At 36.4% G+C, this 27,871-nt stretch overlaps 1 protein-coding gene across 3 annotated transcripts in view; it reads right to left on the reverse strand.

The window, feature by feature from the left end:
* PIK3C2A (phosphatidylinositol-4-phosphate 3-kinase catalytic subunit type 2 alpha) overlaps positions 1–27,871 on the reverse strand; it is a 106,261-nt gene that overhangs the window by 54,750 nt on the left and 23,640 nt on the right. For 2 of the 3 annotated variants that reach the window (XM_063092715.1, XM_063092713.1), the window contains exons 2-8: positions 26,360–27,497; positions 12,806–12,909; positions 5,350–5,507; positions 2,986–3,106; positions 2,174–2,285; positions 726–805; positions 531–594 (exon numbers count right to left, since the gene is read on the reverse strand). In XM_063092715.1, coding sequence (XP_062948785.1) covers positions 531–594; positions 726–805; positions 2,174–2,285; positions 2,986–3,106; positions 5,350–5,507; positions 12,806–12,909; positions 26,360–27,433 — 1,713 coding nt within the window. In that variant the 5' untranslated portion in view covers positions 27,434–27,497. The remainder of the gene's footprint in view (positions 1–530; positions 595–725; positions 806–2,173; positions 2,286–2,985; positions 3,107–5,349; positions 5,508–12,805; positions 12,910–26,359; positions 27,498–27,871) is intronic. The other variant, XM_063092714.1, reaches the window with a different exon arrangement.

A 27,871-nucleotide genomic window follows, 5' to 3' on the forward strand; every position in this document is an offset into this window, starting at 1 on the left:
GGCCCCTAGCTGCTGCAGTGTATGGGGTTGGGCTTGTCCTGGGGAAAGGCATGCGCCATGTAGTTGTCATAGCCCAAGATGAACATGCCCTGTGCCAGGTCACACTGCTGCGACAAGAAGGCTTTGCTGTAGCACTTCTCCATATTCATCTGGCTGCCGCCCAGCACATAGCCCCAGTAGGTCGGGCCACACATGCCCAGCCCTGTCCAGCAAGGAGTCCTGCTCCTGCCGGCCTTCGGCCCTGAAGGCCCCCATGGCCCTGACAGCCCCAAAGCGGATTAAGTGGAGCTGTAGGGGTCCCTCAGGCACAGAAAGCCAAAGCTGAGCAGAAAGCACTGATAGAAGCCCATGCTGGGCCCCCGCCCAAAGTTGAGCCACAACACTCCACGGAGGCCAAGCCAGAGGAGCGCTAGTCCGAGGACCACTGCATAAGTCCTAAAATATTTAGTCCATTGCCAACACTATTATTTAAGAGAGAACAGAAACAAGAATCTTTAAGTCATTATGCCAAAACATGAATTAAGACTTACTTCAATTTGAAGAGCCAGTTCCACTTGGTTGTGATAAGAATCTAAGAGTTCTCCAACAGGGTGTCTGAAATAAAAAACAGTTATTGTGGCTGAAGGATCTATATACAAAAATGATTGTTTTAATCACCAAAATAAACATAGTTACATCCAAAAGCAAAGTTTGAAAACCTGCAATTAATGTTTTAGATGCTATACCTTGTCGTGATTTCTTTATAAGGTTTTTCTATTTGATACAGGTGTTTGTTCAGATCCACAGGTGTTTCATCATCTTCTGCCTAAGAAACACATATACACAAATGTTTAGCAAAAAAAAATCAAATCCACTCTTTGGTCTATTGTCAAATTAAATATGTTTAAGATTATGATGAAATCTTGAAACTAAAGTGATTTCTCAGAACTGAAGATAAAATATTATCAGAATTAAATATTATTTACTCAAATCCCCATGCCAGCCAGCTGCCAAAATAAAAGGGGGGGTAGAATTAAATATTAGTTATAATTGATTCAGAAAAAAGTAAATCAATATTCTGATAAAACTTTTGTAAATAGAAAACATTCTTAAATTCTTTTAAGTCTAGTTTCTGACATATAAATAGCCCTTAAAGGAAAAACAACTTTTGTATACACACACACACACACACACACACACACACACACACACACACAGAATGGGGGAGGGAGGGAAGGAGGGAGAGAAAGGGGGAGGGAGGAAGGGAGACAGGGAGAGAGGGAAGGAGAGAGAGGGAGAGGGGGAGGAGGAGGGAGAGAAAGAGAGAGAGAGAGAGATTTAAAGACAGTCAAATGAAGGTGAGGTGAGGACCAGATGCGGATGTGATCATATGAATTTCTGCATTATTATTTCTAACGATAATCAAGTTTTCTCCCACTCCTCACCGACCCCTAATAAACAAGATACTGGTCTCTTCTACCATAAATCCACATTATGAAAATATACTCAAGAATATTATTCCTAAAAAACTGAATAAAGAAGTTACCAATGATTTCCAAAATGTATTGAATTTTGTCAAATAGTTTCCACTCTACCTAACACAGGAGCAAAATCCAAGGAAAAAATGTAGAAAGGACTGATATTTTTCTATCCAAAATTCTACCAGATGAAGAATAATTCTCTTTAGAGGTTAAAAATTCACTTATAAATTTATCAAGGGTTTATACAGTAATGCAATGACTAAATGTCCTACCTTCTATTTTTCTTTAACCTAAAAAGAAAGTAATGGACTTTTAAAACAGAAAATTAGTTTTCATTTTTTGAGAAATAATTTATTTTTCTCAGTTTGATACAAAGGTCGATAAAGATCTTTTATTTTTCCCATCCCATAGTTAGCATTCAAATTATTTCCTTCTTCCTCATTTCTCCTTGACTGACCCTGATGTTTTCACTCTTACTTAAAACTATTACAAATCAAACTTTTAATTCCTCCACTTTGATATTCAACTATGCCTCTAGCTCTGAGGCACATGCCTCTCCCCTCATCTACTGAAAAGATTCCTGTTGAGGATAACGAGTTCATCACCCTAGTCCAACTCTGAAATCTTGGGAAATGTACAAACTAAAAATTATCTAGTTAGCAGAATTATTCAGATTCAACCAAATGCAACTGCATTATAAGGTACAAACTTACTGTTCGGGCCAAATTTTGGCACATTGCACTGAGGGTTAAGAGTTGCAGTTTAATCTCTGTGTCCCATTTTCGACAGTTCTGAATATGTTCATGACTTCCAAGGCAATGATTACTGTAAAAATATATTAATTATTCATTATTATTCTACTCAAATTATAAATTACAGAAGTGAGGGTAAAATAGAAATTGCATCTGCATCATAAATTGAAGAGAATGATAAAATACAGAGTTAGTTCTCTAACCAAGTGTAAGCATTTGAACAGAGGAATTCTATATGAGAAGAGTCAAAGTGAAGAAGAAAAAAGATGAAGAAGAAAATAAGAAAAAAATAGGGACAAGGAATTTCCAGTAGCCTAGGAGAATGAAATCTAGACTAAAAGCTAGATATAATAAATGATCTGGGTAAGAAAAAGATTCATATAATGATTACTTCAGGCAACTAAGAGGACATTACAGCTGACTACTGTGCTTAAAATAACAGTGCATACTACAAAAGGAGACTGGAGTCTATAATGATGTAACTATTGACTCTTTACAGAAAGAAAAAAACCATTATATTCACTTATTAACCAATTACCTGCAATTCTTCCCATATAAGACTATTGGTTTCTTAGGGGAATACCATATCTTATCTCTGAAATCCCACCACTGTCTTAGACACGACATCTCAGACATAGCATTGATCTAATGAATCAACTCAATACAACCGAAAGTATTTTGGGATTATATATTTAACTTGAAGATTTTCTAATTTAAGCCATTAAAATGAAATTTCCAAAGATGTTGCTCAGTAGTTAAATGAATAAACTTACTTTTGCAGCACTTCCTCTTGACCACAAACTTTCAGAACATAGCTGCCAACATCTACTTGATTCAAGTCATCATGTACCCAGCAAAGGGCTTGCATTATAATGATTTCAACAGTAGAACTCACTATAAAAGAGTTAGTCATCAAAAAAAAAAAAAAAAAAAAGAGTTAGTCATCATTTTCATTTTGCTCATTTACCTCTAAGTATATGCTTATTTCAAGACTGTGTTACTTATAATCTAAGATAGCACTATACAAGAGAAGTAAAATGTAAGTCACAAATAAATGTAGGCCACATTTACAATACAAAATTTTCTAGTAGCCACGTGGAAAAAAGTAATAGGAAAGAGGTAAAACTAATTTTAATACATTTTAACCTAATATATCCCAAATATCATTTCAATATATAATTGATATTTTTAAATTACTGAGATATTTTACATTCTTTTTTTCAAATGAGGGTTTCAATATCCAGTGTGTATTTTGGATTTATAGCATGACTCAATCCAGATTAGCCAAATTTCAAGTGTTCAATTGCCATACATGGCTAGTGGCTAGTACGTAGGACAGTGCAGGTCTAAGCTTAAAGAAAGCCACATCCCTATTAACGACACCTCCAAACAGGATGACATTTAGCAGGAGCTAGCAAACAATGATTTAAAACAAATTATAAGGAAAAAACCCCACCATTTTAAAGTTTTGACATATGCCTGGTAAATTTTCCAATGAAGAATAAAAATATAGCAGGTAGCCAATATTGTTCAATTATTCTTCTTAGCAAGAGCCAGATCCTAAGATTACATGCATTAAAAACTAAAGCTTTTAAAGTAACCTATTTCTATACTTAAAGCTCCTATGTTCGGTTAACAAAAAACAGTGATTACATTTAAACTTCATGAAAATTAATTGTTTAATAGAAAAGACCTCCATCTAATGTAATAATCTCTAACATAATAGTGACATTTCTGAAGAGGCAAATGTATGGTAACATTTTATAATTTGAACATGCAAACCACTTCTACCATAATATGGTTACATTTCCTAACAGAGACATATATTATAAACATGAACATTTATGAATAATCAAACAATTGATATTTGAAATAGTTCTTTGAGATTAGTCAGATTTTGATGTAGTAAGTTGAAATTTGATATAGTACAAATTAAAGCATTTGCATACTCATGCTTATTTCAATCAAAGTGCCTACTGACCTTTTTATTTTGAATTTGAGTATTAATTCTTATTGCATACTTAGATTTAAATAACTTCCCAAGACAAAATGCAAGGTAAGTTTAAAAAGACTAACTTTTCCTTTAGAAACTAAAAGAATGAATGTTATAATTGGCTAACATTTTCCTGTTTTAGATTTATATTTTTTCAAAGGACCTTCAAAAGTGTAAAGCTAGAAAGAAAGTATCTAAATATAGGATGTATTCCTAGTCAAAACCATTAAAGAAAAAAACGGCATAATTCTTAGGCCAAAGTACTGTAGAAATATAGGATCTTATTCCACTGTTAGAATCCCATTAAGGGCCGAGCCCGTGGCGCACTTGGTAGAGTGCGGCGCTGGGAGCGCTGCAACGCTCCCGCCGCGGGTTCGGATCCTATATAGGACTGGCCGGTGCACTCACTGGCTGAGTGCCGGTCATGAAAAAAAAAAAAAAAAAAAAAAAAAAAAAAAAAAAAAAGAATCCCATTAAAATAATATACATTATAAAATGCAATAAACTCTGAAAGAAAATAAAAGTAGTTTTAGAAACCAAAACAGAAATTTCCTACAGACTTACATCTTTCAAAAGAATACCCACACCAAGTTTGGAAGGGAGAATTAAAATCAAAGGAGGGGCTGGCCAGTTAGTTCAGTTGGTTAGAGCCTAGTGTTGGTAACACTAAAGTCGAGGGTTTAGACCCCCATAACAGCCAGCTGCCAATCGATCAATCAGTCGATCAATAAAACTAAAGGAGAATTATCTTCTCCTTAAAGGAACTCAGCAAAACATCTGGAATTTCAATTCTACTAACAGCTTTTCATAAACAAGCATTCTTCTTGCCACAGAATGAAAATAAAAATAAAGAATTAAACTATAATTAGCATTTCTATCTAATGCTTTTAGGCCTTGGCTAAGAGCCACTGATTAACAAAAGTTATTCAGCATTTTTCAGAGGAATATAAAGGTTAAAAAGTTATAAAGGTAATCTGTTTTCCCATTAGTCCTAATCATAAAATTATCCATATAAATGCCAATTTTTAAAAAAAGGACACATAATGACAACAAAGTTCGTTTCTTAAAAGAATGATAATAGTGATGTTTTAAATATTTCCCCCTAAGAGAGCAAAACAAAATGCTTAGAGAACTACAAACCTACCATCACATGTAAAAGTAACTGGTAGTTGAAATCCTTCAATTTCAATGGAGACCTTCACACTAGCATTTTCTCCACATATGTTTCTTTGCACTGTGACTGGACTTAACAAATAGCCTGGATTTGTGCAGTGACTGGTATATGGAAATTTGGTCTTCAATCTGTTCACAAGAAAAAAGACATCAAATTCTGTTTTAAAAACCTGCATTTGAGAGCCCGGAACAAGGCTTTAAACATGCTTTCAGCCACTCAGTTTTGTGTCTTTGTTCAACTCTAAAGCAGCTCATGAGAACTGCAATGAATGATCCCCTGTCAAACCTCCAAATACCAGCGTTTGCCTTTTAAACAAAAGGAACCCAAGGAAAAGGAAGAGATTAACTACTGCCAGAATATCTTTGGTAACTCTATCAGCATTACCCAAGCACAACACTGGATAAATAGCATTAAATGAGGTCCTCTGCTTCAGATTCTTGTGCCACATAGTACGATTATACAAAATGGTGTATTTTAATGAATTACTGATAATATTGGGAATGTAATACTAAAATTATAATGGACAGAGGAATAAAAAGTTTGCTATCTTTTTAAAATCTTTTTCTCTAAGGACCTTTTTCCTACCTTGTTTTTAGTTGCAAAGCAATAAAAAAACAGACAATGGGTTTTTCTAGTGCTTACAAGCCCTTTATTCCCCCAAAGGGATTTCTAAAATTTAGGGAATTAGAAGAATTGGATGTGAAGGTATTCATGATATTCACAGAAGCAACACAATTTAAATTTAAATACACGAACATGGTGTATAACTCATCTCCAGACAGCAGCTATTATGAGAAGAAAAAGGGGGATGTGATGCCTTCTTTAAACTTCTGGGCTTCCTTTAACTGACTTTTTTTCTGGAGGCTGGAAGACAGGTTCCAGTCCTCCTATCTGTTTTTCACAGGGCTATAAATGGAACGAATGCTGAAAGTATTGTCTCTTTGCTTCTGTAGAGATCAAGATAATCCATTCATAGGAGCAGAATTAAAACAGTTTGAGCTGACAGGAAGAAAGGTCTTGGGGAGGCAGCAAATATAATGGTTAGCGCACAGCCTCTACAGCCAGACTACCTGAGTTTGAATCCCAATTTTACTACTTACTAGCTATGTGACCATAGGCAAGTTATTGAATCTCCTTGGTTCTTCAGTTTCTTCTTCTATAAACTAGGGGTAATACTACCACTTACCTCACTGGGTTGTTGTGAGAATTATGTGAATAAAGATTATAAAGCACTTAGAACAGTACCTAGTACATAGTAAGAACTATAAGCTTCTTGTCAAATAAATGAATTAGTGAATGAATAAATCTGGCTTCTGCACTGTGATCTTAACTGACACAAAGAAAAAAAATAAGAAAAAGAAGAGATGTAACAAAAAAGTAATGTAAGTAATATACTTAAATTGATATTGAAACCATACCTTTTAGATGTGGACACATTATCTTTAGAAATGATTGCTGCCAAACTTACCCTTTTGTAAAATAATAGCAAGATCTTTATCTTAGACCTAGTCTAAGGTTCTTATTATTTCTCACATACCTGGTATTCTCTTGCTTTCTACAGCTTATGAAATAGATGCTCACTCACATCAAATTAAGAAATTAACTGATATATGAAATAGTAGAGAATTCAGTCTACATCTAAGCAAGACTTCAATTTTCAGAAATCCTTAAGGATGACAAAAAGAAAAACAGAAATTCCTGATGATAGCTCAAGAAATAAGAATTTATTAGACAAAAATTCCAGCAATAAAAGTTGTATTCAATTAACTTGGCTTTGTTTGGGAAATAAGATCCTTCACTTCCCTTTCTTAAAATGAGTCCTTTCTTATTTATATGACAATGTGAATGTACTTAATGTCACTGAGCTATACACTTAAAAACAGTCAAAATGACAAATTTTATGTTATGTATATTTTACCACAATTAAAAAAAAAAAAAGTTTTTTAAATGAGTCCTTCCTGTATGTGCTTGACACCATGGAAGGTACCAGGTCCAGAATACAGTAACTTCCTTTGTTTTCCTGTAAAATTGATGATTTCTCCTATTCTCATGGTTTGCTTGCTTTATAAAAATTGCAAAAAATACCTAAAATGTAATAGGTTCCTTAAAATTGGGGGGTTTTGGTTTTGTTTTGTTTGTAACTAAACTTCTAAACATACAAAATCAAATTTAATTAATAATTATTTGACTGAGTAAATTATTCACTTTTAGACCAGATAAGGTATTTTTATAGACACTCTAAGCCCCATACTGTAGCTTGATGTTCTTAAGTAACTACCTTTGGAGAACATTTTTTTTCAAACTCTAATTTTTCTCTAAAATTTCCATTTCCCTATCATCCAAAGAACAGCTTTGTTTGTTTAGTGGGGCTCTACACTTCAGGAAATTTAATATCTGTATACATATACAAAAGTCCCTTACAACTTATTTTCCTACTGTATGTGCAATCAAGCTAAAATTCTGTACAGATAGCCAAATCACGCAAAATCAGAAGGACAGGAAAAGAGATAAAAATGAAGTTTTAAAAGAATTAACACTACTTTATAAGAAAGTACAGTCACCATTGCTTAGAGTAAAATTAACTAAATGCAGAGATGAAGTCCTTGAAAACATAAGAAGCCCTTGGGGTCTAGACACTACTGTAAAATATAAATATTAGATCCAAACTATATATGAAGAAAACAGACTAGAAAGTCACTCGAAAAGACAGACATAGCATGCAGTTTCTCATCTCACCCTAAACGACCACAAATGAAGCAGCAAAATCTTCTACTGGTATTGAACATTCTTATAAGAACTTTCTCTAAGACTATAGCTAGTGGATATAGCAAGCTTTGTTAATAATGATAAGTGTGAAAGGAAAGGAAACAAGAAATTTTAAAAATGCAATAATAATGAAAAGTAGTCCTAAAACAGAGTATTACAGAACCTTAAATTCAAAGAGATACTTGCAATCACTAGTCCAATTTGTTAATTTCACAAATGGAAAACAACAAAAAACAAGGCCTAGAACTGGCATTAAATTCTACATCTGTTATACAGTAATCTTAACTGTAGACAAATATCCTGACAGTCTAACACTAATTTCATAGCTGAGTTAAAATAAGTAAATGAATAATTTTAGGAGATTTCAAAAAGCAAAGAACTGGCTCTCTAATGAACAGCATAAATACTTGTTTTAAAACTCTACTGCAGAAATGAGCATATTGGGAAAAATAGAGCCACTAACTTCTTCAAAGTACATCTCCTGATCCTAATCTCCAGGGTCACGGGGTGGGAACAAGAGAAATTCCCAGAACATGGCTTCAAAAACACCTCTACTTCTTATGACTGACATATATTTCTTTAAATCATACTCTACTAATGGAAATATAATTTTAAAAAACCCATTTTCTCTTTAGTCCCATTTGGAGTTTCATATTACATAAGCCACTCGTGTGTGTGTGTGTGTGTGTGTGTGTGTGTGTGTGTGTGTGTGTGTGTGTGTGTGTGTGTGTGTGTGTGTGTGTGTGTGTGTGTGTGTGTGTGTGTGTGTGTGTGTGTGTGTGTGTGTGTGTGTGTGTGTGTGTGTGTAAACAAAAATAATCATTTAATTTAGTGTCACAGTTTGTGTAAACAGCTCTAAGATTCAAACAGGGAAAAAAAGGCAGATCACAGAGAGCCTAAATTCTCAGCTTGCAAAACTTAAATGCAGTATTCAACACAGTCTGACAAAGTATACAGGGCTTGTTTGGCAAGAAAATTAAAAGAACTAAACAAACACATAACAGATTATTTCCAAACCATTAACGTAAAAGATTATTTCCAAATCATTAACCATATACACATAATGGTATAATGGCATAAAGGCATGCAATTTGCATATCAGGTCACCTAAATGTCCCTTCCATTTTAAATCCCTTCTGAAAAATGAGTTTTAAAATCTATTTAAGAAGTAACCTTTGCCAGAAAAAACAAAAATGTTTCTACTGATATTTTTCTTTTTTTTTTCCCCTAAGGTATTCTGAAGAAAATAAATGTTGGTTAAAAGATAACATAAAGGAAGCTAGAGTTTTAATAAAAAACTATCAGTGGTCCAAAAATTTAGTTAAATATTAGTAACTCCCTTAAAATTAAAATGATGTATATATTCAAAAATGATGTGGGAACCCCAAACCCTGTTGCTTACAGCAGACTACACTGAGGAAAATGCTGGATTCAGAATAAATTCCCCAGTGGTGATCTGCTTTCCCTTCTTTAGCAAACAGATCTTATCCCCTTGGCCACATGTTTTTGTTGTTCCACCCTTTCCTTCTGTGGGATTTTTCTATCTGGCTGGCTGGGAGGACTCCCCTTCCTCTGAACTATCAAGACCATTAAAGTATGAAGTCTAAGCTATCAGTGGCTACATTCCCTGTCTTCAAAGGTCCCACCTGCAGGACAAGAAAATGATGCTAACAAGCATGGAGGAAGGGCAAGGGAAGAAAAGGGAGGAAGGAGGATGAAAGGAAAGGGAATTGGAAAGGAGAGTCTGAAGGGAGGAAAGATGATTTACAGTTTGTGAATTCCTGGCTCTTGCTACTGAACTCTGCTCCATCCTTCCTCTTTCTGCTATATGGGTTTGTGAACCAATACATGACCCCTGCCCCCACCTTTTTTTGTGCATCAATCGTTCTCTCTTTTTTGGTTGTTATTTTTTAATTTTTTGCCACAAAACAAGTCTTAATACATTTAAGAAGACTAAGAAAATATGCCCTCTAACCACAATTGCAGATGGAAATTTAAGAAAATTCACAAATGCATGGAAATTAAACAACACTCTCCTAAATAAATAATGGATAAAAAGAAAAATCAAGGGAAATTAGCAAGTAATTAGAGAGTACTTTGAGATAAAAATCAAAGCGCAACATATCAAAATTTATAGGATGTAGGGCTCACACTTTGCTTAGAGGAAAGTTTATACTCGTAAATACCTATATTAAAAATAAAAAAAATCTTGGGCCGACCCCGTGGCTCACTCAGGAGAGTGCGGCGCGGGGAGCGCTGAGGCCACGGGTTCGGATCCTACATAGGGATGGCCAGTTCGCTCACTGGCTGAGTGCGGTCACACACACACACACACACACACAAAAAGAGAAAATCAAAACCAAAAGCTGATTCCATAAAAAGATCAACATAATTTGCAAACCTTTATCTAGACTGACCAAGAAAAAAAGAGAAAGACTGAATTACTAAAATTAGAAATAAAGCAGGGCATTATTACATTGTCATTATGTTTTTTTTGGTGGTAAGATTTACTTTCTTTCTCTTTCTCGTTTGCATTTTTGTTCTACCAGTGGGTTTTCTTCTTTCTTATGTATTTGTGGTAGTGATTATCATTTTTTGGATTCCAGATGATGCAGAACTTCCTTGAGGATTTCTTGTAGGGCTGATCATGTGCTCGTGAACTCCCACAGTTTTTGCTTGTCTGGAAAATATGCTATTTTCCCATTTCTCAAGCATAGCCCTGCTGGGTATAGTATTCTTGGCTGGCAGTTTTTTTCTTTCAGTATTTTGAATATATCACCCCATTTTCTTCTGGCCTGTAGAGTCTCTGTTGAGAAATCTGCTGTTAGTCTGAAAGGGACTCTCTTATAGGTGACTTGATGCTTTTCTCTTGCTGCTTTTAAGATTCTCTGTCTTTGAGCTTTGCCATTTTGATTATAATGTGTCTTGGAAAGGATCTTTTTGGATTGAATGTGTTTAGGGATCTTCGAGTCTTCTGGATCTGACGGTCCATGTCTCTCCCTAAACTTGGGAAGTTTTCCATTATTATTTCATAGAATAGGTTTTCTGTGCCTTTTCCTTTCTCCTCCCCTTCTGGAACACCCATGATTTGAATGTTTGTGTGCTTAAAGTTGTCTGCTAGCTTTATTAGGTTTTCTTCATTTTTTAAAATTATTTTTTTCCTTTTTCTTGTCCTCCTGGGTTATTTCAAAAAGACTATCTTCAAGATCAGAAATTCGTTCTTATTATTATTCCAGCCTGCTGCTTAAACTATTGGTTGTATTTTTTACTTCACTGAGTGAATCTTTCAGTTCCATGTATTCCGCTACATTCTTTTTTAAGGTATTAATCTCTTTGTAAATTTCCTCCTTCATATCCTGGTTTTTCTCATTTCATTATGTTATCTGAGTCTTCTTGTATGTCAGTGAGTTTCTTGAAGATTGTTGCTCAGAATTCCTTTTCAGTCATTTCAAGAGTTTCCTGCTCTATAGGGTCTGGTATATAAGAATTACTGTTACTGTATTCTTTTGGCAGTATCCTATTTTCTTGGGTTTTCATATTTCTGTATCTCTATGTTGATGTCTGGTCATCTGGAAGAGCAACTGCTTCTTCTATTACTCTGGAGTGGGCTTTGAGGAGAGAGACATCCTTTTCTTTTTCCAGTCTCCACTAGTGACTCTCCTTATGTTGATGAAGTAGAGTGTCTGGCGGGCTGCCTGCACAGTGGCTGTGGCTACTGCCATGGTGTTGAGCTGCCTTTGTGGCAGCTATGGCTGTGGCGGGTCACCCATGTGGAAGTGGTATTTTCAGTGTGCTCTCTTGCCTGCTTCCAGGTTAGGGGGCCTGCCATTTGCTCCTGCCTAGGAGCCTGAGTGTTGCTCCCTTACCTGTTTCCAGTTAACATCCAATGACCCTGGGTGTTCCTCTCTTGCCTGCTTTCAGACTGAGGGGGATGCCCTTGGTTCTGCCTAGGACCCCTGGTTCTGCCTAGGACCCCAGGCATTGCTCTCCTGCCTGCTGTTGGCAATCCTTCTTGCTTTAAGTTCACAATGTGTTTCTAGCACTCGTAACAGAAGTCCTGTCTAATACAGTGATATAATGGAAAGAAAACACACTTAACCAGCAGCAAAGGAGACGTGGCTCTGTTATTGGTCGGTTAAATAAACTTTAGTAGATTATTTCTCTGAGTCTCAGTTTCCTCATCTATAAAGAATATTAGACACATTTAAGATTGAGATAATATTTTAGAAATGCATTTTTCTAATCTTCAGAAAATGTATTTGTTCTTGTAATCTTGCCTGTTATAATATCACCTCTTAAGTAGGACAATATTTTGAATGCTAGAAAGTTTATGGCAAAATTAAGTCTCTAAAACAAAAGTAGGCATTTTCTAAGTGTACCAAAACTTACATATAAGCCATGATTCACTGGTTAACAGAGTATCAGAAGCCTTCTGTTTGACCTCAGTTTTTCTTCTAAATATTCAGAAACCTAACAAGTAAGGATACAGGTTCAACTGTAGTTTGCGATAATGTGCCAGTTAACTGTTTGACCTGAAATTTTAGTCACATAAAGAAAATCTTTAAAATTTCTAAAATTTTAGAATTATTAGCACTAAGCTGGCTTTCAAGTTAAATTTTTTAATCAGCACTTAAAGAACCTAATTTATAAAGTTTCTTACTTTGTAATGGATTGACAAAAAGCTGCCACTTCCTCATTCTGTACTTCAATTTCTTGTAGACGAGAACTTCCAGCTGGCAAACTACTGGTCCCATTTGGGTCTTTCTGCAATTAAAAAAGTGTTGTTATTTTAAAAGTGTAAGATCCCCAAAATGCTATATAGCAACATAGCAGAAATACATTTTTATGAAAATATGTACAAAGCTATGGAGGTAAAATAAATATCAATAGCAAAGTTTTAAATTATGGATTTTTTTACTTTGTAAAAATGATGCCAACTAAGCCTTTTTTCAAGTTTGTTGGTTTTGCTACCTCAAAAGTAGAAACGGGCTGTACTGGTCAGTAACAATGAAATGCCAAAGACCTTTGCATTAAAAATATTCCTGAATTGAACACTTCAGAAAGTTAATAGCTGAATAATTTCATTCAAAGGACTATCATCTATTTTAAGAAAATGAGGAGATCAAGCCCATTTGGACTCCTCTAATAAGCTACAAATTCTATATATTCAACTTATGTCCCACATTCCAAGAAAGCAGCTGGTTCCTTATGTAAGAGAAAGTTATAGGAATGAGTGAGAATTTTATTTTCTATGTTAAACTTATACAAACATCCTATCAGTCCTTCAAAAGTTAAGTTTAGCTCTGGTCAAAACTGATTTGCTACACTTAGGGAAATCAATTCACCGCCCAAGCCTGGCCACAAAAGAGTCCACTTAGAGGTGTTTTGACATACTACATAAAAGTACTTGATTTGGCACAAATTTCAAAGGTAAATTTCCTTTAAAATCAAAACTGGAACATTCTCAATTCAAAACTAAGTGAATAAGAACAGTGTATGAATTCCAAGAGTTGTAACTGATTTCAATGACCATGGCATGAAAGAAGACTTTGTGTCAGAAAATTAAACCGAAATTTCAGGCAACAATTCCTTTATGAGTTTTCCTCTTTTAAAACATGGCAGAGTCCTTTTTGCTAGGATGTTGATATGCATATTTAGGTGAAAAAAATACCTTCAGTTCTACAAAATCACAACTAAAAATAACTGGGCTCTTGGGAAAAAAAGAGTTAAGGCAGACTACTCAAAATCAACAATTCTGTAACCAAAGCACTAGCACAATAACAAGTCCTTATAAGAATACTAGTACAGTTAAATGTCCACTTGTATTTGCACGTAGCATTATGGTCTTCAATCCTTTGAAGTGTAAAACTCTGGGGCTCTTGCTTAGTCATTTGAGATATGAGTTCTTCAGGGCATTTGCTTGTAGTCAAGACTAATTGCAATGAAGTTAAAAGTATAATACAAGATGTAGACTTCTTCACCAAACAAACAAAAAAGTTCTTAATTCAAAGGGAAATGTCTTTGCAGCTTCTTTGTGCTCACTGTTTCAGCAGACAGCTTAACACTGTGGAACATGGAACTATTCTTGAAGCCTCTCAATTTCACTAAAAGAGGACACTTCTGCAGGATTTTCAGTGTTTTTCTTAACATCTTCATATATTGCTAAAGCTTTTTCTTAAATTGTGAGAAAGTTTGTTCTTGATTGTTTCAAAATGTTAATACGCTGGGAAAGACTATGTTTGAACTAATTCTACTTCCACATCATACTGACATCAATTCCATAGTTACCACACATCAATTAATTTATATTACAGAAAAAAGCACTGTAGCAAACAGAGTATACTACTCTACAGAATGGGATGAGATATTTCCTCACAAATCCTTTGGTCTTACACTACAAGTCTGCCACAATGTAATCAAATCTTATTTCCCAGAACTTCCTAAATGATTTCTATGTTCCATTCAGCTTGAATCATATCCTGTCTCTATAAAACACAAATCAAGTATCCTGCTCTGAATCTTTCTCTTTGCCTGAAATGTCTTTCTCTTAAACTACCCTCACAACACTTGTCAAAAATCTATTAATTTTAAATTAATAAAAATCTATTAACAAAAATCTATTAAGGCCCAAATGAATGCCACTTTATCTACAATGCCTTTCAAGATTATTCAGTATGAAGCAATTCTTCCCCCCAGCACTTCCAAGTGCTTAGTCTGAATCAAACATCACGTTATTACATCCTATTTTATATTTGTCCTAATATGAAAGCTCTTTGAGGACAAGAATCATCTTTTGTGAATTCTGTATTTTTGTAGAACTTTGGGTCCAGTTTAAAAGGCACACAAGCATTAATTCAATTTGTTGAATGTTATGATCTTCTAAAAATAAATTAAAATTTACTTACATACAACCAATGAATCTGAAATAGAAATCATAAAACATTTAAAAAATATAAGACACTAAAATCTCCTAAAAAGAGTAGCAGTAATTTTCATTAACATTTGATTCTATAAATAAGATTTTTCTAATTATTAGTATTACTAAAAAAAATCTAGTAGTTACTGAGCATTATTTACTATTTGTCAGCTTCTACTGTAAGAAATTTACAGGTATTCATTCATTCATTTATATGAGTATATTTATCAAAAAGCTCTATTAGGTCTATTATTACCTCCATTTCACAGATTTAAAAAAATGAGGCACAGGGCCGGCCCCGTGGCACACTCGGGCAAGTGCAGCGCTTGGGAGCGCAGTGGCACTCCCGCCGCGGGTTCGGATCCTATATAGGAATGGCAGGTGCGCTCACTGGCTGAGCGCGGTGCGAGCGACACCACGCCAAGGGTTGCGATCCCCTTACCGGTCACAAAAAGACAAAAAAAAAAAAAAAGAGAGACACAGAGAAGTTAATTAACCCCCACAAGGTCATACAGCTAATATAGGCGAAGTTAAGATTTCAATCCAGACAGCCTGGCTCAGGGTCACATACTTAATCACTGTATCATTCTACCTCTCAAAAAAGTCTCCTAAAAAAAACCCCTTAAAAACACAATGAGAAAAACAACATTGTGATCTTTGTGGAAGCAATGCTATGGAAAATCTGAATTTCTACTTGACCCACCAATTATCTTTCCATAAAGAACTCTATTCATGTTTTACTTATTTTAAAAACAGATTCTGAATCTCCTTAGTGGCATTTTTAGATTTTTTTTTTTTAGTCAAAAAGGTTGTATTTTTTGCAGTGACTTTCATGAATTGAGTCCTTTCTTTTAAGCAGGTTATGATTTTCAATTGACAGTGACAGAAACAATTATAATAACTAATTCTCTAATTGTACATCAAGGTAATAATAGAATCTGGAAAGTTAACTCAAAATGTTCTGTCCAGAAAGGGTAAATAAAAGCGGGGCTGCCAGTTATTTCACCTCATCCATTAACATTAACATTCTGGGTCTTAAACTCCATTCTTTCTGAAACAAACAAATTTTATTTTTACGTCTATTCTCTCAACCTATGCCCCCACCCCACCCCCAAACTCCACACAAACAACTTAAGCATCAAATTATCTCATCTCCATTGATGTTGCACAGACTTTTCCTACATGGCACTCAGTTATTTTGTACTGCATTTATACACACTCACATCTTGTCTTCCCTTCTAGCCCAAGTTCTTTAAAGGTGAAGTCTGCAAATGATTAATATTTGCAATTCTCACATTGTATACCCTCAAACACTTTTTAATGAATGAGAAAAAATTACTAATGTCATTAGTCAGTACATGGAACAAAGAAACAAGAATTTTGTACGGGAGTCCTTTAGTATACATGTTGTGTTGGAAATCCATGTAGATGTCTAGGTCATCATTTAGAAATGTTCTATTTTAGAAACATTTTATTCCAGAGCTATAGACGTAGATTTGAGGATCAAATTTCCATAATTCTCTGTCGGGAAATTTTTCTCTGCTAACTGCTGTCAGCATACACCTGCTGGGCATAGCACTGGGACCTCTCTATATATATACATATAAAATAAGGAATTGTCTCACACAATTATGGGGCTGACGAGTCCCAAAATCTGCAGTTGGCAAGCTAGAGAAACTAGAGAGCTGATGGTGTCGTTTCAGACCCAGTCCGGCAGGCTCAAAACCCAGAAAGAGCCAATGTTTCACTTTGAGTCTGAAGGCAAGAAAAACTTGATGTCTCAGCTCAAAGGCAGTCAGGCAGGAGGACCAGTCTTCAGGCCTTCAACTGATTGGATGAGGCCCTCCACATTAGGCAGACTGCTAATCTGCTTTACCCAGTCTACCAATTAAATTGTTAGTATCACCCACAAACACTCTCATAGATGTACCCAAAATAATGTTTGAACAAATGTCAGGGCACCCATGGCCTAGTAAGGCTAACACAAAATTAACTATTATAGCATCTTAACCATGGAGAGCCATGGAGTCATATCACTGTAAGAGTCTAGACCAATAGCTTTGAATCTAACTACCTCAGACTCTTAAGCCCTGACTGAGAGAGAACAAATACGAGTTATTAAAAACAAACAAGGGGCCGAGCCCGTGGCGCACTTGGTAGAGTGCTGCGCTGGGAGCGCGGCAACGCTCCCGCCGCGGGTTCGGATCCTATATAGGACTGACCAGTGCACTCACTGGCTGAGTGCCAGTCACGAAAAAACGACAAAAAAAAAAAAAAAAAAAAAAAACAAGAACAAAAGTTTTTGGGGAATGCCTTTGTTTAAAGGCTAGACAAAGGAAAAGGAATAAAAGTCAAAGGAGGAAAACTAGGAAGTAGATTTACCTAGGGCAACAGAAATTTCAAGAAAAGGATGTAATCAATTTTTGAAAATTAAGCAAAAGGGCTGGACAGTGAATATGGTCACTGTTCTGGCAATTAGTATTAATGTTACCAGAAACAAGTTTCTGCAACATAATGGGAACAAGAGATTAGGATGGCAAGAGACTGGAAAGGAAGTAAGTACAAATTCCTCTTTTAAGAGTAATGATGGCTGGCTGGTTAGCTCAGTTGGTTACAGTACAGTGTTGTAACACCAAGGTCAAGGGTCCGGATTCCTGTACTAGCCAGCTGCCAAAATAAACAAATAAACAAATAAAAATAAAGAGTAATGACTTTGGGGAAGACAGGAACAAACAGGAACAAGAAAAGAGTTTTTTAAGAGTTAAATTTTAGGAAAGGGAAGGAATATCTCTTCCCTCCAAATCAGAAAGAAGAGGGAAATCTGAGGTGGGGAGTTTACACAACAGATGGCCTTGACCTCAGTTTAAAAAGGGGGGGGGCATGGAGGTCATCTGCGAGAGGAGAGGTGGAAGGGGTGGGTTTGGGGCTTTAAGGAAAGTGATAAAGGTTTAAAATAATTCACAAAAATTTATCAGTACATACGCTACAAAGAAGTTACAAGAATATGGGAAAGCTTTATGTCTATACAAGTTCAAGGTTCATGCTAGATTACCCAGAAATTAGATGGAACACAGCACCAAGTTTTGAATAAATGTACTTTAAGCATTAAATATATCAGTTACTATTCAGAACAAAATGATTACATCCTTATTTGAATTTTTTTTTTATTTTACAAAAGGAATTTAAGTGGGCTATTCAAATACACTCAGCTAGACAATGAAAATCATGTTTTGTTTAACTTTCCCTCTTTAAAATTAAGGATAGACATTCTGCCAATGCAGATACAAATGTTTATAATGTCAATACAATTAACTTTTATAAAGAATCAATATCCACAGAACTTTGCAAAACCACTTCTATGAAAATAATTTGATCTATTTCTAAAATCTTTGAAATCTACTCAAAATAGTTAAATTCACAGCTATTAACTAAAAGTCTAATTCAAACTTAAATTGCCAGAAGACACAGTTTTAAGTACTATGCCTTTTCCTGGTTTTGGTCACAACAATTTTGAACTAATTTAGATTATTAACAAAACAATAGACACTAGAAGGAAACAGGAAGTAAGCTTGCTGAGTGAGAAGAAAAATACCCGTCTGAGTTGAGTTTTTACCACAAAGCACAAAATTCTTACAGGAAATGAACACTTTAGTATAAAGTAACTATAAAGAATAGACACTGTAATATTATTTCCCAACAAAAAATAAGATCCTCAGGGAAAAGTTTGTAAATACATAGGGATACATGATGTGTGAAAAATCAAAAGCTCCACGTTAGTGAATTGTGCCACAGACTTCCAAAGTCAGCCTATTACTAGTGTTCTATTTTACCTCCCCCTTTTGGTCTACATCAAACCAAACTTTATCTTCTTGTACACAAACAAAATGATGAAATCTTAGCATTAATAAAAGGGCTTTGAACTTTTCTTTGATTACAAAAATCCTTTCTGCAACATTTGTAACAGGTGCACACCAAACCTCTGATCAAATGCCTCAAGTAATTGTGTTTACTATCTGAGAGCAACCATTATGAAATGGCTGTTTATAAGTTCATAAAACCTGCCTCAAATTTTCTTCCCCATTGGTCTTTGTTCTACTTTTTGGCACACTGGATTTTAAAATTAACTAAGTTGAATTTCCCAGTTCACAGGAAAAAAAAAACAAATAGAATGTGCTTGATTTTAAGCTTTTCTAAAAAATGGATTTAAACTTTCAGCACCTTCTACTACTTATCTCTATTAAAATGTAGCACAAACTGCTACCACATTAGCACAAAGTAATAAACAATATATTGAAAAATTGAGTATATTACCATTTCATCCTGTTGTAAAAGAACACCATGACCTTCAGGTATTCTACTCCCTGAATTAGTTTGAAACTATGTCCCAAATACAAAAACTAAAAAAAAGTCCACTTCCTCTTTTACATGGCAACTTTCCAAATTTTAATTATTCCTGAAAGGGATCTCAGAAAATCTAGTTCAACCTCAGATGAAGTAACTCAGATGCTGAGAGTGACTTATCTCCAATTAATATTCTTCAAGCAAAATATCTTCAATCTCAACATTTCCTTAAATGATACAACTTCTAGATCCTGAACACTGTTGTCAAGCTAGGGCTATTCATAACTAAAGCCAAAATGTTTCATTATTTTAGTTATACTAAGTTTCCATTTGCATCGTCAGGGCTAGGGCTCAGACCCTTCAAACCCATTGTACAGACTGGTTACCAGACCCCTCACACTCAGGTCCGTGTTAGGTAATTCGGAAAGATCCTCGGAGCCATTGGCAGACGACACGAGCTCAGTCCTCAGCAGCAGCAGCTGCAGGTTACAGCAGATCCAGCAGCGGCGGCAGCCTCTCGGAGGGTCCCAGGGACACTGGCAGCAACAGCCTCCAGCAGCAGTAGCAGCCTCCCTGTTGCCCCCTACCCCCAGGGTCATCCCAGGGGAGGGGGGCCCTGTGGATCAGAGCCGCTCATCCTTTATCCTTAAGTCCATAACCCAGGACACCTGGGTGCACATGCACAATTACATTAGACAATAACCAAGGAATACCTGGGCGCACGTGCATATTTACATCAAATGTTCGGCAAGATTCTGAACAGCTGAGGGGCCCTGACCATTTTCCTATATTTTCCCAGCAATTGTAATCTTTTCAAGACACACTCTAGTTTACTGGTGGCCCATCTTAGAATGTGGTGCTCAATTATAACTATTAGATGGGGTTTTAATAGAGCAGAGTATAAATGGAATGATGAACAACTGTGTCTCTTCAACCATGCTGCAGTTAGACTCCCTTAAGACTGGGCAGATAGCCTAAGCCACATCAATTCAGATAGCATGCTATTAGCAAAGCTATTGATGTACTATACTGTGGTAATTTAGCTCCGATCTCTGACTGAACAGCTGACTAAGTCATGCTATTTTTGCTTACCTGGCTCAGACTCATGTCTCTCATAACCCATTTGCTTACTACTTTAATCCTTCCCCCATACTTTAACTAAAATCTAGGAAGTGTTTCTACTAAAACTGACCCTGCCTAGCAGCCTAGTTAATTAATTCCTAGAGTCGGAGCAACTAGCAGTTCTCTGCAAAAACCATGTGACCTGATGTAGGGAAAATATAGGAAAATGGTCAGGGTGCCTCAGAAGTTCAGAATCTTGCCAAGCATTTGACATAAATATGCATGTGTGCCCAGGTGTTCCTTGGTTATTGTCTGATGTAGATGTGCATGAGCCCCCAGGTGTCCTGGGTTATGTACGTAAGTATAAAGGACGAGTGGCTCTGATCCACAGTGACCCCCAGCCCCCAGGATGTCCCCCCCCAGGGAGGCTGCTACTGCTCCTGGAGGCTGTTGCTGCCAGTGCCTCTGGGATGCCCCGAGAGGCCACCGCCACTGCTACTGCTGAGGACTGAGCTCGTGTCATCTGCCAGTGGCTCCCTGGATCTGTCCCAATTTACCTAGCATGGACCTGAGTGTGAGGGGTCTGGTAACCAGTCTGTACAATGGGTTTGAAGGGTCTAAGCCCTAGCCCTGACAATACAAATGGAAACTTAGTATAACTAAAATAATGAAATGTTTTGGCTTTAGTTATGAATAGCCTTAGCAAGACAACTGGCTACGCTGGCAGGAGTCCAACAATAATCCCAACCAGAAAATTAGCATAGGGCCGAGCCCGTGGCGCACTCGGTAGAGTGCTGCGCTGGGAGCGCGGCGACGCTCCCGCCGCGGGTTCGGATCCTATATAGGAATGACCGGTGCACTACACTGGCTGAGTGCCGGTCACGAAAAAACGACAAAAAAAAAAAAAAAAATTGTTCCAAGCTTGGTACTGGTAACACCCTGGTTCGATTGCTGTATCCTCAAGCTGCCAAAAAAAAAAAAAAAAAAAAAATCATTCCAAGGATAGTTGCCTTGTAATCTTGTACCATGGTTTGAATACTTAAAAAAAAAAAAAAAGAAAGAAAATTAGCATAGCTATTGCTGTAGCCCAAGACCTGATTGATTACCTAGATCCTGCTAGGCGAACTTCTATCTTTAGGAAACTACCTATTCTCATTCCTGGAGGACGTTCTCTGAAGGCATCTAAAATAAGGAAAATATCCAGATGGTATTGTGACAAATATTAAAAATGAGCAGGGAAAGATGTATACAGGGAGACTTACTGGGTCTCACACCCCTGCCTCCACCAAAGGAAAGGGTGGAGAACACATGTATTGAACTAGAGAAGTGACCAATCTAAAGCGGGCAGCAGAAGAGGAAGTCAAGTTTTGCAATAAAAGCATTAGCAACATATGCTACGGGGTTTGAGCTGAAAAGAAAAATCCCAGAGTATTCTATTTTTATGTTTTGCAATTTGTCTTGTCACCTTCCCAACTTCATAGGTTCCGGAGGTATGAAGAAAGTTTAAAGTCATCTGCTCAAGAGATCCTAAATGCCAGTCCAAGAAAGCAGCTGATTGGCTGTATGAGAACCACGTAGGGAAGGTTTTGAAAAAACAGATATATTTCCTTTCAAATTCCACAGTCTCCTCCCTCACTTCAAATCAGGTTTGAGTAGGCCTAAACTCTGCAGGACACTAACATACGACTACGTTCAGGAAACTATCTGACCCATGTTTGAATATCTCCTATGACAGGGAATTTATTACTTCCAAAACAGCATGTTCTATCACTAGAGTGTAAAAATGGAGTTTAAAGATGGGTTTGAATACCAGAGCTTTGCTTCTTACAAATAGTTCTATGGTCCTCTCCTTGACTTCTCACTTGTTATTACAGAAATTTTCAAACATACACAAAAGTTGAATAATATAATGAAAATACATGTATCCATAGCCAGATTCAACAATTATCAACATATGGCCAATCTTGTTTTATCTATAAACCCCCTAATCCCCAATACCTCACTTAACTTTACTAAAGCTACAAGAAATTTATTACATTTCATTTGTAAATTCTTCTTAAAAAATAAGAGCTCATTTAACTAATGCAATACCATTATTACACCAAAACATTAACATTAATTCCTCAACTTCTTTACATCTCAGTTTCTGTAGTGGATTATGTCCTCCCCAAAACTCACTGAAGCTTGAATTGTGTCCCCCAAGTTTTATGTATTAGAAATTTAGTCCCCACTGTGACTGTTAAGAGGGTGGGAAATCCTATTATAGTAACTGGAAGGTGGAGCCTTGAAGAGGTGATTGGATTGTAAGACCATGCCATACTGAATGGATTAAAAATCGTGGTCAGGGGCATGTTTCTGAGGTCTTTAAAAGAGGAGAGTCTGTCTTTTTCTCTCTGCTCTCTCTGCTTCCACCATCTTCCAATGTGAGACTCCTGGGTCACTGTCACCACCACCAGTTGAACTTTGGACTTCCCAGCTCCAGAAACTATAAGTAATAAATGTCATTTTTCTTTATAAATCACCCAGTTTCAGGCTTTTTGTTATAAGCAACATAAATGGACTAATACAGTTTCCTCAATTATAAGCAGGTATGGGTAACTCTGGTCTCACAGGATTCTTGTGAACTCTATACTGTCTCAGTGACTGTTAAAAAAAAAAGTTCCGTTTGAACATGTACAACACAAATAAAAAACATGTAAGCTTTTGAGTTCTAAGTCCCAGACTTGGATCTTTGGATAGTAAATAACCTGTCTATCCAGAAACCTCAACTTGTTTAAGATGATAACTGCAGTATACCCAGAAAGGCAGACTAAGCTCACCTGTGATAATGTTTCCCTTGGGGGGTAAACAACTTTTTAACACTGCAAAGGTTAGAATTTAAGATATAGAGATGGTGAAATAAACCAAAGCCATTTATAAATATTTGCATTAACTTCAAGATGATCTATGTATTGTGGCTACAGTGCACACATTGTATGAGAGTTGTGGATGCATACATACAGAGTTGACTTATAAAGAGCAGGACTGTTTGAAAGTGACCTGGATGCTCACTCTGGGTTGGCTGGACAATCAGGTGCTCTGCCTTCTACCAGTGGGAGGGCTGAGCCTAAGCTCAGCTCCCTATAGGACAAGGAGTTTTCTTTTCTTTGGCAGCAAGACTGCAACTTTCCACAGCCCCAGTGTCTCCAGGTTCTAGGCAATTGCCCTTCCCAAACTGTACACAGCTGACATCTCAAATCCAGACTATATGACACCAAACACAGAATTAGTTTCTCGCATGTTTAACCTGTAAAAAGTAGACTCACAATTAGGGAGGGATCTCTCTATTAGAACACTGACTCAGGGCTGGCCAGATAGCTTAGTTGGTTAGAGCTTGGTGTCATAAAACCAAGATCAAGGGTTCAGATCCCCTTACTGGCCAGCCGCCAAAAAAAAAAAAAAAAAAGAATATTGACCCAAATATGAATCCAGCAGTGACCTGGCCTCTGAAGGACAGGAGGATCAGGGGACCAGTGCCTTTTTTTTTTTTTTTAAGGTAAAAGTCACCATTTTAACCATTTGAAAATGTGTGATTCATTGGCTTTCAGTATATTCACAATTTTGTGCAACCATGACCACTAATCTAATTCCAAAAAGCTTTCATCACCCCAAAAAGAAATCCTGTACCCATTAACCAATCATGCCAAACACTAATCTGCTTTGTTGGAACTACTCTGCTTCTTCTGCACATTTCATATAAATGGAATCATACAGCAGGTGGTCTTTTGTCTCTGGTTTCTCTCACTTAGCACAAAATGTTTTCAAGTTTCATCCACGTTGTAGCATGTATCAGGACTTCATTCCTTTTTGTAAGTAGTATTCCATTGTATGGATATACCACTTTTTGTTTATCCATTTATCAGTTGATGGACTTTTCGGTTGTTTCCACTTTTTGGCTATTATAAATAAAGTTGCTATGAGCAACCCAATTTTTAAAATCAGCAAAGAACTTAAATAGACATTTCTTTTTTTTTTTTTGTCTTTTTGTGACCGGCCGCACTGCGCTCAGCCAGTGAGCAGCTCACCGGCCATCCTTATATAGGATCCGAACCCGAGGGCGGGAGCACTGCTGCGCTCCCAGCGCTGCACTCTCCCAAGTGCGCCACAGGGTCGGCCCATTAAATAGACATTTCTCCAAAAAAAGATAAACAATGGCCAATAAACATATGAGAATATACTCAACATCATTAGTTATCAGGGAAATGCAAATCAAAACCACAGGATTCCCCTTCACATACATTAGGATGGTTATAATTATAAAAATGGAAAATAACAAGTGTTGGAGAGGATGTAGAGAAACTGTAACCTTTACACATTGTCGGTGGGAATGTAAAATGGTTTAGCCACTATGGAAAACAGTTTGGAGGCTCCTTAAAAAGCTAAACATAAAGGGCTGGCCTGTCAGCTCAGTTGGTTAGAGCACAGCCTTGTAACACCAAGATCAAGGGTTCCAGCCACCATTAAAAAAAAAAAAGGAAAAAAGCTAAACATAGAATTACCATGTGACTCCCCAATTCCACTCCTAGGTATCTTCCCTTTATTTTTCTTTAATGATTCTTGACTTAAAGTTTCCCCTTCTCCTTTCAAATACTTCAGGAAATGATTATTGTTATTTTGTTGTTTTGTTTTAAACACCATTTAGCATAACAAGACAAGGTACATTGAGAGAAAATTCTCATAGATTATACTTGAGATTCCAATTTAAAAAGGGTAATTAACTTGTGATTTTAAATTGAAAGGTATTAAGAGATTACTAAGTTTGTAAATAGTACTGAAAAGTTTAAGAGAACTTAAAATGTATTTCTTAGTGTGGGTTGTAGTCAAAATACATTTAGAGGGCTAGCTGGTTAGCTCAGTTGGTAAAGCATGGTGTTGTTAACACCAAGGTCAAGGGTTCAGATCCCCATACTGGCCAGCTGCAAAAAAGATTTTCCTGGATTCTGGTCATGTCATCCAAAATATCCTCCATCTTTTTTTCAAAATCTTAACACCTGTTTCTTTCTCCCAAGACATCCAAAATGGCTTTTTAAAGTCAACAATTCAATATAAACCCATCCAAATTAAATAAAATTCACTCCTTCTTCCCTAAATGCTAGTCAACTCCCAATGCCAAAATAGTAGCTAGGTGCTGATCTAATTAGCTGAATGATATAATTTACACTAAGGCAAGAATGAGGCGTAAGCACTCCCAGGATCCACAGATATTATAAGAGCAAAACAAAAATCTGCAATGTAGACTATGTCTGGAAAGGAGAAGCCTGAATACTGCTGCCTCTCTTCTGAGGGAAGACATCCTGCTCTACATACTCTACTCCTTAACTTTAATTAACTCCTTAATTTTTCCACATAGTAAGATTACATGAATTCAGCAACTATACCACACCAGCTATTATTATTCCATTCTTCACCTTAAACAAGATGAGTGTTTAAGGAGAGTCTGTTCTTAAATGGCTTTTATCTCTCTAAGGTTATTTTTTCTTTCATTCATTCACTCATGATTAAAACAACAAAACAAAATGCATGAGAATTTCTATAATGAAGTTAAAAACCAAAATTCTTTGTTTGCCTTGGAAAAAAAAAGAGATAGAAAAGGGAAAGAAGGGATCACATAGAATGAGGAGGCATGGAGAGACGAAAAATATCTTAAATGCCTAGCAGTAATAGCCAGATCCTTGAGTAGAGGTTTTTTATTTGTAATCCTAGAAAAGATAATATTAATAACAGCAATTTTTCAATTGGCCTAATCACATTTAATCCTTTTACCACACAATCTAAGAATCAAAACACACTTGGGAGCAAAGAAAACAAGATTCAAAATGAAAAATACTTCTTTGAAAAAAAAAGAAAAGACTATACCTGAGATATTTGGCCCTGGACTTTTGTAAGCTGAGTTGCTCGCATATTTAAAGACTGGCTTCTTGTTACAGTTGCCCCAGAAAGGCATTTTCCATTCACCTTTCTTTCGAGGTGATAACTTGCTGGTGATCTCTCTTCAAGAAGAACAGCATCCCAAGGATCCTCTGCTAGCAAACTTGGAACATTTTTCTCTTCTTCATGGTCTAATACCTCCACATTGTCCACTTTAGGCTTACTTAGAGGATCCAAGTCTAACCAGTCAAATTTACTGATATCCTCAGCCTTTGGAGATACCTGTAGATTGCTGACTGCAGCTTTTGAATTTGTTATCTCTAAATCAGTCCTTGCTTTCCCATTTTTTAAAAATTCTGATGTACTAGCTATTTTGTCAAATAGTTTTGCCATGTCAGGACTGACTACTGGACTGACTACAGGACGATAGATAGGTAAGCTTCCTTGCGGATGAAAGGGTGTAGCAGGTGCCAAAGGGTATGAAAAATATGAAGACTGTCCCGGGAGACCTAAATATATAGGTTCTGTAGAAGGAAAAGGAGACATTCTTGGATTGAAGCCATTCTGGAATGCAGACTGTTTACTGTAAGTTGAAGGATAAATAGAAGGTAAAGTATAAGTGGAAGGCCCAGATAATCCAGGTGGCCACTGTCCTCTCTGAATAGCAGGTCTAAGATAGAGCTGTGCTGAAAACGAAGGGCTCAGAACAGGCAATACAGGTGTTTTTCTAGTCTCAAAACTGTCATCCAGCAACAGTTTCTCAAGTTCAGCTTGGGTGAGCTTCTCTACATCAATATCTACTGCTCTTTTTTGGGAATCTGATTCAGGAAACACCATGAGATCATAATCCTGTTTGTTATAAACTTGTGCTTTTTGTCTGGTGCTGTTTGACAACTCAAAGCCTCTCTGGTTGTCAGTCACTTGTCTATCCTTTTGCAGTTTTGCTAAAGCCTCTGCTTCCATCTGTAATGCTTCTTCTTTGTCCACATCTTTTGTTCTTGTTGGTTCCAGATGTGAAGATGAACATTGTTTAAATCCATTGTTGCTGGATATCTGAGCCATGTCCACTAAGAAGACTAAACCTTCCCCAATCTATTTTTTCTTGTAGCTTCCAAAATAGCACGACCTATACATAAAAATAAACATAACACTCGATTAGACTTTCTAAACACAAATAAATTTTATTTGCAACCTAACCCATATGGTTTAGGATTTGAAGTCACTCACAAAAATACACTACCAAATAAATAAAATAAAATGAACAGTTGGGTGAAATCTGGGTGAAGGAACACTTAATACCTTACACATAGTTGTGTTAAGGAAGCTGTTTAGACATCATGGCTTGATCCCATTTCCTGACCTAACAGGAAAGCTAGCACAGTAAACGAACTTGAGAAGTTTTCACTTCAGCTATCACAATGGCTGTCATTAACCAGTGGCACTTGTGGCAGAATTCTTAACATGAAATGACTTAAGTGCTAGTCACATATTTTCAAGAGT

This window comes from Cynocephalus volans, chromosome 4 (genome assembly GCF_027409185.1).
Source record: "Cynocephalus volans isolate mCynVol1 chromosome 4, mCynVol1.pri, whole genome shotgun sequence".
Lineage (NCBI taxonomy): Eukaryota > Metazoa > Chordata > Mammalia > Dermoptera > Cynocephalidae > Cynocephalus > Cynocephalus volans.